At 34.4% G+C, this 13,241-nt stretch overlaps 1 protein-coding gene across 1 annotated transcript in view; it reads right to left on the bottom strand.

The window, feature by feature from the left end:
- LOC142319921 (uncharacterized) overlaps positions 1-9,434 on the bottom strand; it is a 109,502-nt gene extending 100,068 nt beyond the window's left edge. The window contains exon 1 of the mRNA XM_075357595.1: positions 9,260-9,434. Coding sequence (XP_075213710.1) covers positions 9,260-9,434 — 175 coding nt within the window. The remainder of the gene's footprint in view (positions 1-9,259) is intronic.
- Positions 9,435-13,241: the final 3,807 nt, after the last annotated feature.

The raw sequence follows: 13,241 nt of genomic DNA on the forward strand, positions 1-13,241 counted from the left end.
CGTCTGAAAAATTAATTCCTGGTCTTCCCTCTCACAAGTCAGTGGTTTTTATCGATTAGTTATTGTTATCGATATGGGGTATACCACAATTCACTTCTAGAGAAGCCTCCAAATTTAAACGATAGGAAAAGTGGTTTGATTAATTGGTCAGAAAAGAAAAATATTCCGTTTAATAAAGCAATGTGTTAAACCGCAATTGTATGATTTAATTAAATCATACACTTGGATGATTTCACCAGAAATTCAAAAATAAAGTTCCATTTTAATGAACTATTAAAAAAACACCGTCATCTGGTTCTGCGACTTCCATATTACCATTACCGATTTAAATCCGATCGAGATGGTATGGTCGCCTTTGAAAAGATATGTTGGTAGTAATAACAGTTATTAAAAAATTAGCAGAGGAAAACATGAATGAAATGAATAAGGACGATTAGAAACCATATTATGAACTTGTAAAACAAAGCTAAAACAGAGTATAAGAAAATGAAACCGCTAATCGACGAAATGACGGATAAATTTATCATATATTTAGACCAGTGACCCTCATCCGTTTTAGTTCCACAACACCCCCCCCCCCTCCAAAAAAAAAATATATATATATATGTAATGAATATTTCGCGATCCTCCCAACCCCAAAAGCTGTAAAAGTGTCATGTTTGAACATGCATATGATACGTTTGAACATGACGTACTCTCAGCAGTATAAAAGAGACGTCAGGGATTGCAAAACGTCAGTTAACTTTCAAATGCAAAGTGGGCGTCTGGTGCATGTATTTTAGTTTTTTAAAGCGTAGTTTCTTTCAAAATAATAATAGTTGAGTTTTGGTCTTTTTAGTGTGCGGTAACTTTTTTTCAATTAGATTCTTCTGCAAAATGGATGAATTTGTGAAAAAACGAAGTGAGTCATTTAATTTCAGTGAATAGATTGGTAAAAAGACATGATTGTACAATGACATACAATGCTTTAAATTATGGTATTACCTCGTAGAATGAAAAACCGCAGTAAGTTGTTTGCTTTCAAATCCTGTGTAAGCGCTCCTGAATGTAAGCGTTCTGGAGTGATGGTTGCCTGTGCGTTGACATGCTTATTGGTGAAACGAAGCCCTGAGATCACTTCGTGAGATGACTTGGCGGGCGAGTAGAGGCTACCAGCGGAGAACCGAGGTGGCGATGTTGATCACAGGAGGTACGCTCGGCAACGGTACGTGGAGGTACGATCAGCATACGCTAGCGCCATCAAGTGGGGAAAAAAGCAAGGCCTGCAACGATCTCTGTGAAGACATCGGCAGAGACCCCTGGGGTAGGGGCTATCGCTTGGTCCTTGGGAGACTCGGCCGCGAATTACTAATCCTCTCAGAAGATAAGATGAGGGAATGTGTGAGAAGGTTGTTCCCGGTGCATGAAGAGACCCGGAAGTAGGAAGTTGTAACTGAGGAACTAACCCCATTTCTGCAGAAACGATGGGACGCGTCTGATAAGGGACGCTGGTTGCTCCAACTAATCACATTGATCGGACTGTGGGTCGGAAGGGGATTTAGTGAGCTGAACGTTTGGCTCAACCAATTCCTAACCGGCCAAGGAGTGTTTCGCACCGTATCTCATATTATCTGTTTGGAAGGAGGTGAGTGGATGACCTGAGCTACCCTTACTGCGGGGAGACTGATGATCCAGAACATGTCATCTTTCACTGCTACAGGTCAGAAGAGAACAGAATATATTTACGGCTGCTGTAGGACAAATCGATCCCGATAATGTTACACGCTGCATGTTAACTAACACATACAACTTTACTGCAGTCTCGGAATTCGTAACCGCAGTCCTGAGACAAAAAGATCGGGTGACGAGGGGGTGGACGGTCAGCCTCCTGCGGAGTCATCGTTCGTCCGGGTTTGCCTGGACGGTCGACGATGATGAGGCATGGGAAATTTGTCACCTTCTACTCTGCTGTTAAGACCGAGACCCGGTTGGGTCCTTCTCGGGGAGTCTGATTAGAAACGGGCAGTTAAGACCGAGTTCTAGGGTGGAGGGACCAGGAACAGCACAGCTGGGCCAGGCGACCCCGCTCTGGAGGTTAGAGGCAGGGCTCAAAAGCAAGATCCAACTGGCGAGCCGTGGTGTCATGCTCGAAGGCATCTCTCGAGGTTGTATTATGCTTAATTGGCCCCGGGAAGGGAATTGGTGAGGTGGAGGTTTAGTGGTAGGGCGCAGGAACGACATAATCGGGCCCTGTTACCCCTCCCCTGGGGATTAGAGGCAGGAATATAAATGATCCAACCGGGGGGGGGGGGGGCAACCTGCCATGACGGACCTACTGCCGAGAGGTGGGGAGGCTCCTTAGAGTTCAAAAAGGTCACTCCCCTGGGCTGATTTTTACTTCATTGTGTGTCCGGCCCAGGAGAGTAGGCAAAAAAGTATACATACCCACATTAAGAAGATCTTGCGGAACCTGTTAGCGAGTCCAACACTCTGTCCGTAAATGGGATTCCTTCCCTCACCAAGTAAAACTCCTCTCCGATGAAAGCATGAAGCCATCAAAATTAATTTGATATCTGGAAATTAAACATCCGGATCATAAAAGCAAACTGTAGGAATTTTTCGAAAGAAAGTTACATATTTTGAAAAACCAACAAACCTTCTATTTGTAACTCAAGCCATATTGATAAAAGTACATTGAAAATATCTTATTTCGTAGCATTAAGAATAGCTAAAATGTGCGAATCCCATACAATTGCAGAAAACCTCATAATGCCTGCTGCAATTGATATGGTCAGTGTTTTAATAGGCGTGAAAGAAGCAAAAAAATTCTGCTTTCTAACGATACTGTGTTAAGGCAAATCGATAAAATGGATGCCGATGTTTGGGATCAGAAAATTTAGCGAGTCCAAGTGAAGTTTTTACTATCCAATTTGATGAATCAACAGATCTGGCAAACATTTCTCAGTTCTAATATATTGTGAGATATGAATGCGATAGGAGAGATCAATTTAAAAAAATATGTAGTTTTGCAAATCAATACCTGGTCATGCAATAGGACAATGTCTGACGTTTTTTACTAAAACTACAAAAAAGACTGGAAAATATGTATTATTTTATATAGTGATGATGAAAAAGCGATAATAGGAAAAGCAGAGCATTTCGAAAAAAAAATAAAAGATGGTCTTATATTAAGGGCGGAATTGACGCACTGATTTCCTTCACAGAAATGCTCTTGCCACAAAAAGTATGCCGGAAAATCTCAAACAAATTCTTTGTAAAACTGTTAAAAATGGTACATTTTATTAAAAATCGACGATTATAAAATAGGCTGTTTACTAAACTATGTGATGAAACAGGCGAAAAGAATATCATCTCTCTTTTCCATACAGAAGTCAGTTGGTTAACGCGGAGGAAAACACGATTATAGGAATGGCGAGATTAATTAATGACATTTTCAAACGATCAAGAAATGTCATTCTCAATGGTTTTACAGAATAATGAGTATATATTACTGTTGGCTTACTTAGCTAATATATTTTCGCATTTAAACAACTTGGATGTGAACTTACAAGGTCGTGATAAAACCATTTTATTAATGACAGACAATGTTCATGCTTTCATTAAGAAGCCTGATATCTGAATTACTCTCCTTTAAAGCAAAAATTTTGACTCGCTTCCGATTATACCGTTAAAATTTGGATGAAAAAGACAGTATTATTCAACACAGTTTGGATAGCATTAATATGCATTTGCGTAACTACAGATTCAGTTGACGGAGTATTTTTCTTGAAGAGATGGGCACTGAATCAGTTTAGTGAAAACGTTGTTGCAGTAGTTGAACGACCAGCTCATCCAAATGTCTGCCGATAAAATGTTACAACTACAATTCACATTTGTAGAATTGTTTTGGCTTGCTCATCGAAGCGAATATGGAAATATAGTCATTCAAGCATTGAAACTATTAATCCCTTTCGCCAGATTTTACTCTTTAAAAAGGGGTTTTTCGTCTATGGTTGCGCTAAGAACTAAATATAGAAATCTTTTATCACTCAAATACAATTTGCTTTTTTTATTTCCAACATAAATCTACGTATGAAGAAACTTTTAAATGAAAAACAAACGTAACCATCTCATTATTTTCTTTTCATGTATACTTTTAAATGTAAATAAAATGTTTATAATAAATGATTTTTTTTTCTCATAAAATGATTTCGTTATTGCTTACGTGTAAAGTTGTAGGCTAATTTCGCGACCCTTTTCATATCACCGTGATCCCCAGGCTGAGAAACGTTGATCTAGATAGTGTTAGGGAAAGTAATTATTCCGTTAAGACAGAGAATATGGTGTACTTGCACAAGAACTGGATATATATTGCAAATTTCAAGTTAAGTGTAAAAAATATTAATAATAGTAAAATAAAAAATAAAAATAACCGTACAAAAAAAATAATTTGAAAATTCTATATAAAAACAATTATAAATATTGTACAAAAAGGACTGTACAATAATAATTGTACATATAATTTATTGTAATTACGGGTACAATATACATTTAAGCACTAATTAGACATTTCATTTAGTTTAAAAATACACCTAAATTAAAATTATTTTTTTGCAGTCTTACTTATTTATTTATACTAATTACGAAGTAATTAATTATAACTAATAAAACACGAAAGCTGTAATAAATTAAAGGTGTGTAAATAAAGGTACAACGACTGTTAGTTGTGCTATTAGATTGGTCTGCAGCACGAGCTTTTATTTTCTTTGTACGCACTGTACGTGGATATAAGTGTTTGGTGTGTTTTAAATTTAATTAGTTTTGACTGGATAAAACAATTTCAGAGACATTTTGTAAGAGACTCGTGTATATGGGGATTTTTTTTTAATTTTTGGGTCAATGTCTTCAAAGGTTGGAGTAGATAGTTTTTGGGGTCTATTTTCTCAAACTTTTGTAAACATAACTTTATAATAAACTCAGTACATACGTGCAAGCTCATATACCATTTTTAAAAAAAGTTTGTTCCAAAATTCTCACCTTCCCAAATAAAAAAACCGAAGAAAAGTTATGATTTTATTTATTGTATATTTCTAACCGAATATTAGTTATGTCTTTGTAGGCATAACGGTAGTGCAAGTTGCCCAAAAAAGGAGCAATATGTGGGTGTGGGGAGCTAATCAAAGTTTAAAAATTTCGACTTTTTGAATCTTTAAAATTGGTTTGGTTAATTTAAACTTTTAACGTCTATATGCCTACAAGCGTCCATGATGATGATGAGGTAGAGTGTGTATACGAAGAGATTGATGAAGCAATTAAACATGTAAAAGGAGATGAAAATTTAATAATAGTTGGAGATTGGAATGCAAGCATTGGAAAAGGCAAGGAAGGAAATATAGTGGGTGAATACGGACTGGGCAAAAGGAATGAAACAGGGGACCGACTTATACAGTTTTGCACGAAGTATAATTTAATAATTGCCAACACCCAATTTAAAAATCATAATAGAAGAATATACACTTGGAAAAAGCCAGGCGATACTGCAAGGTATCAGATAGATTATATCATGGTTAAGCAAAGATTTAGAAATCAACTCGTTGACTGCAAAACTTACCCTGGAGCAGACATTGATAGCGACCATAATATGGTGTTAATGAAAATTTGGGGTTTAAAAACCTGAAGAAAAGGTGTCAGATGAATCAGTGGAATTTAGAGAAGCTTGAGGAAGAGGAGGTAAAGAAGATTTTTGAGGAGGACATCGCAAGAGTTCTGAGTAAAAAAGATAAGGTAGAAAATGTAGAAGAAGAATGGGAGAATGTTAAAAAGGAAATTCTTAAATTAGCAGAAGCAAACTTAGGCGGAATAAAGAGAACTGGTAGAAATCCTTGGGTTTCAGACGATAAATTGCAGCTGATGGATGAACGTAGAAAATATAAGAATGCTAGTGATGAAGAAAGTAAAAGGAACTATCGGCAATTAAGAAATGCTATAAAGAGGAAGTGCAAACTGGCGAAAGAAGAGTGGATTAAAGAAAAGTGTTCAGAAGTGGAAAGAGAAATGAACATTGGTAAAATAGACGGAGCATACAGGAAAGTTAAGGAAAATTTTGGGGTACATAAATTAAAATCTAATAATGTGTTAAACAAAGATGGTACACCAATATATAATACGATAGGTAAAGTTGATAGATGGGTGGAATATATTGAAGAGTTATACGGAGGAAATGAATTAGAAAATGGTGTTATAGAGGAAGAAGAGGAAGTTGAGGAGGATGAAATGGAAGAAACAATACTGAGATCTGAATTTAAGAGAGCATTAAAAGATTTAAATGGCAGAAAGGCTCCTGAAATAGACGGAATACCTGTAGAATTACTGCACAGTTCAGGTGAGGAAGTGATTGATAGAATATACAAACTGGTGTGTAATATTTATGAAAAAGGGGAATTTCCGTCAGACTTCAAAAAAAGTGTTATAGTAATGATACCAAAGAAAGCAGGGGCAGATAAATGTGAAGAATACAGAAAAATTAGTTTAACTAGTCATGCATCAAAAATCTTAACTAGAATTCTATACAGAAAAATTGAGAGGAGAGTGGAGGAAGTGTTAGGAGAAGACCAATTTGGTTTCAGGAAAAGTATAAGGACAAGGGAAGCAATTCTAGGCCTCAGATTAATAGTAGAAGGAAGATTAAAGAAAAACAATCCAACATACTTGGCGTTTATAGACCTAGAAAAGGCATTCGATAACGTAGACTGGAATAAAATTTTCAGCATTTAAAAAAATTAGGGTTCAAATACAGAGATAGAAGAACAATTGCTAACATGTACAGGAACCAAACAGCAACAGTAACAATTGAAGAACATAAGAAAGAAGCCGTAATAAGAAAGGGAGTCCGATAAGGATGTTCCCTATCTCCGTTACTTTTTAATCTTTACATGGAACTAGCAGTTAATGATGTTAAAGAACAATTTAGATTCAGAATAACAGTACAAGGTGAAAAGATAAAGATGCTACGATTTGCTGATGATATAGTAATTCTAGCCGAGAGTAAAAAGGATTTAGAAGAAACAATGAACGGCATAGATGAAGTCCTACGCAAGATCTATCGCATGAAAATAAACAAGAAAAAAACAAAAGTAATGAAATGTAGTAGAAATAACAAAGATGGACCACTGAATGTGAAAATAGGAGGAGAAAAGATTGTGGAGGTAGAAGAATTTTGTTATTTGGGAAGTAGAATTACTAAAGATGGACGAAGGAGGAGCGATATAAAATGCCGAATAGCACAAGCTAAACGAGCCTTCGGTAAGAAATATAATTTTGTTTACATCAAAAATTAATTTAAATGTCAGGAAAAGATTTTTGAAAGTGTATGTTTGGAGTGTCGCTTTATATGGAAGTGAAACTTGGACAAAAGAGTATCTGAGAAGAAAAGATTAGAAGCTTTTGAAATGTGGTGCTATAGGAGAATGTTAAAAATCAGATGGGTGGATAAAGTGACAAATGAAGAGGTATTGCGGCAAATAGCTGAAGAAAGAAGCATTTGGAAAAATATAGTTCAAAGAAGAGAGACTTATAGGCCACATACTAAGGCATCCTGGAATAGTCGCTTTAATATTGGAAGGACAGGTAGAAGGGAAAAATTGTAGGCAGGCCACGTTTGGAATATGTAAAACAAATTGTTAGGGATGTAGGATGTAGTGGGTATACTGAAATGAAACGACTAGCACTAGATAGGGAATCTTGGAGAGCTGCATCAAACCAGTCAAATGACTGAAGACAAAAAAAAAATTAAACTTTTAATATTAAAAGTTTAAATAATAAACTTTATAATAATATTTTAATTAAATTTCACCATAATTCACTCCACCACAAAAAAATTCAGATAACTTTGTGTTGGTGATATAATTTTCAGTGAATTTTTTTTAGTTTCGTTGATTTAAATTAATAAACCTAGAAAAATCATATTTTCTTGGAAGTGATTTTGGAGGCGTGGAGTAGAAAAAATTTATTTTTTTTTTGTTAGTAAAATTTCATAATAAATTACCCCCACCCTAAAAAATAAATCTTAAGTAACTTTTTTTATGTATCAATACTTTCCACTATATACGATTAAATAACTAATTACAGGAAAATATAGTCCACTTTTTTTATTTTATATATTCACTTTTAGGGTTAAAATATTAAGAATAATAAAAAGTGAAGAATATTTATAATTTTTCGTCGCACGATAATAAATATACTTAACACTTGTCCACCCTGATTGGTTTAAAAAATATTTGAAAAAAATATTCGAATCCTAGTAGCAGACATTACCGTATATTAAAAAAAAATTGCACTTACTAGTTTATTTTATGAGATCTTAATTTGAGTTTTAAAAAAAAAAAAATCGATTTCTTTACAACAGGGATTCTTTTATAACAAATTAATTAAAAGTAAAATAAATTAAAATTTTAAATTTCAATAAAGAACACGATTTAAATCTCTACAAAAAGATTTAGTTATATCTTAAAATGAATTTACTATAAATCTGTTCTGAAGGAGGATGGCCCTGAAAAACGTTCAAGGAAGATTACAAAAAAGAAATATGTTTTAATTAATGTAAAAATATTACAATACGGTTGTATTCTTTCATGTGAGAATTAACAATATAATCAATATTATTTGGAAACTGATTTCGTGGAAATAGCTTGTCAGTTATGTATTGAATATGTGTAATTGGTATAAAGTTCGATTGATTTAAAAAGAAATTTATCTTTTTATGCGTAAACACAGGCATTTATTTGAATATTTTTTATTGTATTAGGAATTTATTGTTTTTCCAGGTAAGTAAAACTTTCAAAAACGTTTTTAATTGTATTGTTTTTTTTCTTGTTTGTTTTTTTTTTTGGAAGGGTTACGGGTATCGACTACTGGATCGTTATCCATTTTTTTGAACAAAAGAAAAATAACAAGAAAGAGGAAATTTTTCCCAGTCTGATAATGAAAACTAAAAACTATTTAAAAGATTTCTGAAAATAAAGTATATTAAAAAACTTAGAAAATCTACATTGAAAACTCATCATATTTGTTTATCGCCTAGGTCACCTTTGTTTATCATCTTAGGTCATTCCTTCTTAATTTTCTCCGTCCTTCTAACGGCCTCTACCTCTGATGACTGGATGTCTGAGACCTTGGAGATAGTATCTTCATTCTTCTTCGAACAAGGGAGGTTCTACGACCGGCGTAAGATGACACCGACCCCTAGACCGGAACGATTGCATTGTTGTTCCAGAGTCCAAACTTGATGCATTCCACAGTGAGATTTTAGGGGTGGCTGAAAGGGTCGTCCTTTCTGTAGGAGCTCTCTGCTTTTTTGGAGGCTCCATAGCTGCATGTTGTATAATCTCTGTATCAATGACCTTCTCTATAGTAACTTGAACCTGCATCACATCAAGCTCAGACTTCTTCTGCGCCATTGCCACAATTTTCTTCACCTTATGAATGATCGAAGGACTACTATTTTTGGCCTTTTAAAATGTCTCTTTAACATTCTTATATACAACGTCCTGCTATGATAGGGGCGCTGCATTTTCGCGCCCCTATCATAGCAGCAAGCCTTGGCACAAGAGCAGAAACAACTGCTCCACGTTAACTTTAGATAAACAGGGGCAGCAGCCGCTTTTGTGTAAGTCGTTGTCGGTCGAGGTGTCTGATTGCTGACAATTTTTCTTGCTTCAGGATAACTTAGTTTTTGCAGAGTTTTTACCTCCTGAATCGCTATTTCCATTTTATAAACCGGACAGTTCCTTGAACGGCAGTTGTAGTGCCCTATGTAGTTGACACAAACTGGTGGAACTTTGCACGGATTGCTTTCATGAGCTTTCGCTCCACACACGTAGAGTTCTTCCCTTTCACATCCAGTATGTCCGAAACGTTGACCTTAAAATATCACAAAGTTGGGGCATAAATGCAAGCAGATCAACACGATATGTGCTGGCTAGTACGTACTTTATCGGGCAGGTTAGGTCTGTTGAACGTTCAAAGCAGGAGGAAGAATCTCACCACACTCCTCATAGTCAACCTTCGGCATTCTTCACAGTTTCACTTGACAAATCCTTCACTATTTCTTCTTCCATTTAATTAAGAAGATCGCGGGAAACGATTCCTTTCATTCAGTTAAGAGTGCTATGAGATTGGACAAATACAAGGAACTCACCAATCTTCTTTAAAGCTTGAATGCTTTGAGTTTGACCATCATTCACGGTTTCGACGTACAGACTGTTAAATGTTTTACGTATTTCCTTGACAGGACCACCAGCGAAGTTTGTTGTCTCTCGAACAATCAAGAATGGGCTGACTTTCTGAAAGCTACCATTCTCTCTCGTAATCAAAAGATACTATAGTCTGGGCACACTTTTGTTAAAAAAAAATCTATTCGACTTCAGAACTTTTTCTAAGTTTATCGTATATCCTTATTCGTTTTCTTTTCGCTTCTGGCGAATCAGCTGTTTCTAGACGAGGATGTTTACATGAACCTTCTGCCACGTTTGGCTGTTCAAGATTTGATCCCCTCTGTAGCAAGGTTAGCATCCGGGATTCACCTCTACTTCAGGGTTACTATCCTTGGAGGTCCGACCAGGTACTCCTGTGGAACTGGTATATGTCCTGGAAGAAATCGGATGCGCAGTCTCTGCACTGACTCCAGAAGGCCCCTACTCACCGAAGCTTTCAGGTCTCTCAAACGCTGACATATATAGTAGCATCTTACAGCATGCTTGCCATAGCGGGGGGACAAGTTAACAACGGAATGGTCTCTGCTACACCTGCAATCACATCGATTCTGGCCGCCCCATTGCCAGCTCTTAAGATCGTGTAAGCCTGTATCCAAAATCAAAATTGTTACTAACAACGATCACAAGTTCGAAAAGTACTCGGAACGCTCTTAGCCAGCTGTATATATTGCACTTGTGTACAGCAGTTACCATCCTAGACGTGGGACGTAGGTAGTTTGTTCTGGACGTAGGACCTCGGGGCAAAAGCAGACATTTATTATTTCACATCAAATCTTTTCTACAGAAGACTAAATAATATCTATATGAAAGAAAGTAACCCCGGCGCGATTGCACAGGCTTAAACAGAATCTATCTTTTTATAATACGACTAGTATTTAGACGATAATTAATCAACTAAACAATAAAATCATAATTAGTAGTTAATAAAAGTATCGCTAATATTTATTTAATTTTTGGAATTAATTAATTTAATTACTGGAATCAAAATACAGACAACTAAGTATGAACTTACTACTACCCTTTCCAGATGAAAAACAGTAATTCATACGAGAAATAAAGTACTCGCATACCATAGTTACTTTTATGCAGTATAATAGATTAGTCAAATTGTGACTATGACTATTTTTAAACGGGATTTTCACAATTATTTTTTTTTTGTTTTAAAATTGTTAAGCAATTAAGCACCATTAATATTCTAAACATAATCGTAACAATTTTATAATATACCAGTAAAATTTTCAGAGGGGAATTATAATAAACATGAAACTAGCAACACAGAAATTTATGGATAAAAAATTCCTTGAACCAAAACTTCGTCAAATGCAGATCAAAAAAAAAAAAAAAATAGAAATGTATTTTACGTGTGTAATATAGATTACACTGATTCTTTTATGCCCTTTTAAAAATTTTGTACAGATGCATCATGTTTTCCAAGATAGCGCAGGAGTTAAACTGATGTTTTTTATCTATTTTTTTTATGTACTCTCTATTCATTCTAAAGAGATATCGCATGAACACACTGCAGACGACAGAGCGCTGTGGAGTGCTTAAAAAATATTACATACTAAACTTACAGTTTTTTTGTAATTTCTCACAAACTTTTATACTCACTTTACACTTTATTTATTTATTTATTTAATTATGTATTTAATTTATCTTTATACTAAATTTATAACTTTTTAATTCCTCACACAACTTTTAACATAATAAAACCTACGAAAACAATTTATTTCATATAAGAATGAACAGCGAGTAGTTGCAATTTTATAGTGATAACCATTGTTATTACTGTTATAAATACCAATAAAGCTGACAACAAATTGTAATACTTTCTTGGCATTAGTTATTTATTCATATACAGTGAAAAAATAATGTGATACATGAAAAGAAACAAAAAAAGTTGAAAAAATAAATAAAAAATCTATGCTTAAAAAAATTTATTTCCTAGGCTCCCCCAACTCGCAATACTGCTTTTATTTATTTATTTATTTATTTTTTATTCACTTGCTTTACTACCGTTGTTAGAAAGACAAAAAAATTAGGATAAATATATTCAATAAATAAAAAGTTTTTATTTTATTTTTGAGGCAGAGAAGTTTTATTTTTAGAAATGATAAGATAAGCATGCACGCAAGTACTAAGCTTAATACAAAGTGGGGTAATGTATGCATAAGTGTAAGAAACTTGCCCCTTATTCACGGGTGTGTTAAATTTCATCAAAATCGGTTTATCCAGTATAAGTTATTAATTTTTAAACACGCCAAAACACGTACCTACGTACGTACGAACATTACTCACCACTTTTTTTATGTTTTTTTGGGGTTCCTGGGTAATGAAATATTGAAAAATACAAAAAACTCATACCCCATTTTTGACTAATTATCATACTTTGTTTCTTGCAGCGTAGTTCTAGAGCTATGATGCCACGAAAATCGGAAAAATGTTGTTTATGAGAATAATTAAAATTTTTACAGGTTTATCGTAGTTTTTCTCAGAACAAAAAATTTTAAATTACGATCTTAACACGTCGATATATTAATTAAGTATATCAAAAGTAAAACCGGGAATTGTCAATTATAATTTGTTTTATCACTTATAAATTGTTATAATATCTTATAATCTTTAGTAGAGTAAAATATTATGATATCTTTCTTACATCTTACAATTTGTTTTTTTATTTATAATTTATCTTATATGGATTTAATATTTATATAAAATGACTGCTATGTCCCTAGGAAGCCATTTACGAATAAAAAAAAGCTAACAACACAGTTGAAGGACTTTCCCGCCTTGCGGCTTTTTTCCGATGCTTGGCTTACACGCACGTACACACAACTTAATTTTAAATATTTATCATTTTATTTAAATACAATTTTTTTTCGTTTATTTAATTCAGTGAATTTTGTAATAAATAAAAAACAGAAATTTGTAAATAGATTTAAAACGGTAGTCAACAGACTTTCGTGACTTGACTGTATTGCTTGCGCCATA

This window comes from Lycorma delicatula, chromosome 2 (assembly GCF_047948215.1).
Source record: "Lycorma delicatula isolate Av1 chromosome 2, ASM4794821v1, whole genome shotgun sequence".
NCBI lineage: Eukaryota > Metazoa > Arthropoda > Insecta > Hemiptera > Fulgoridae > Lycorma > Lycorma delicatula.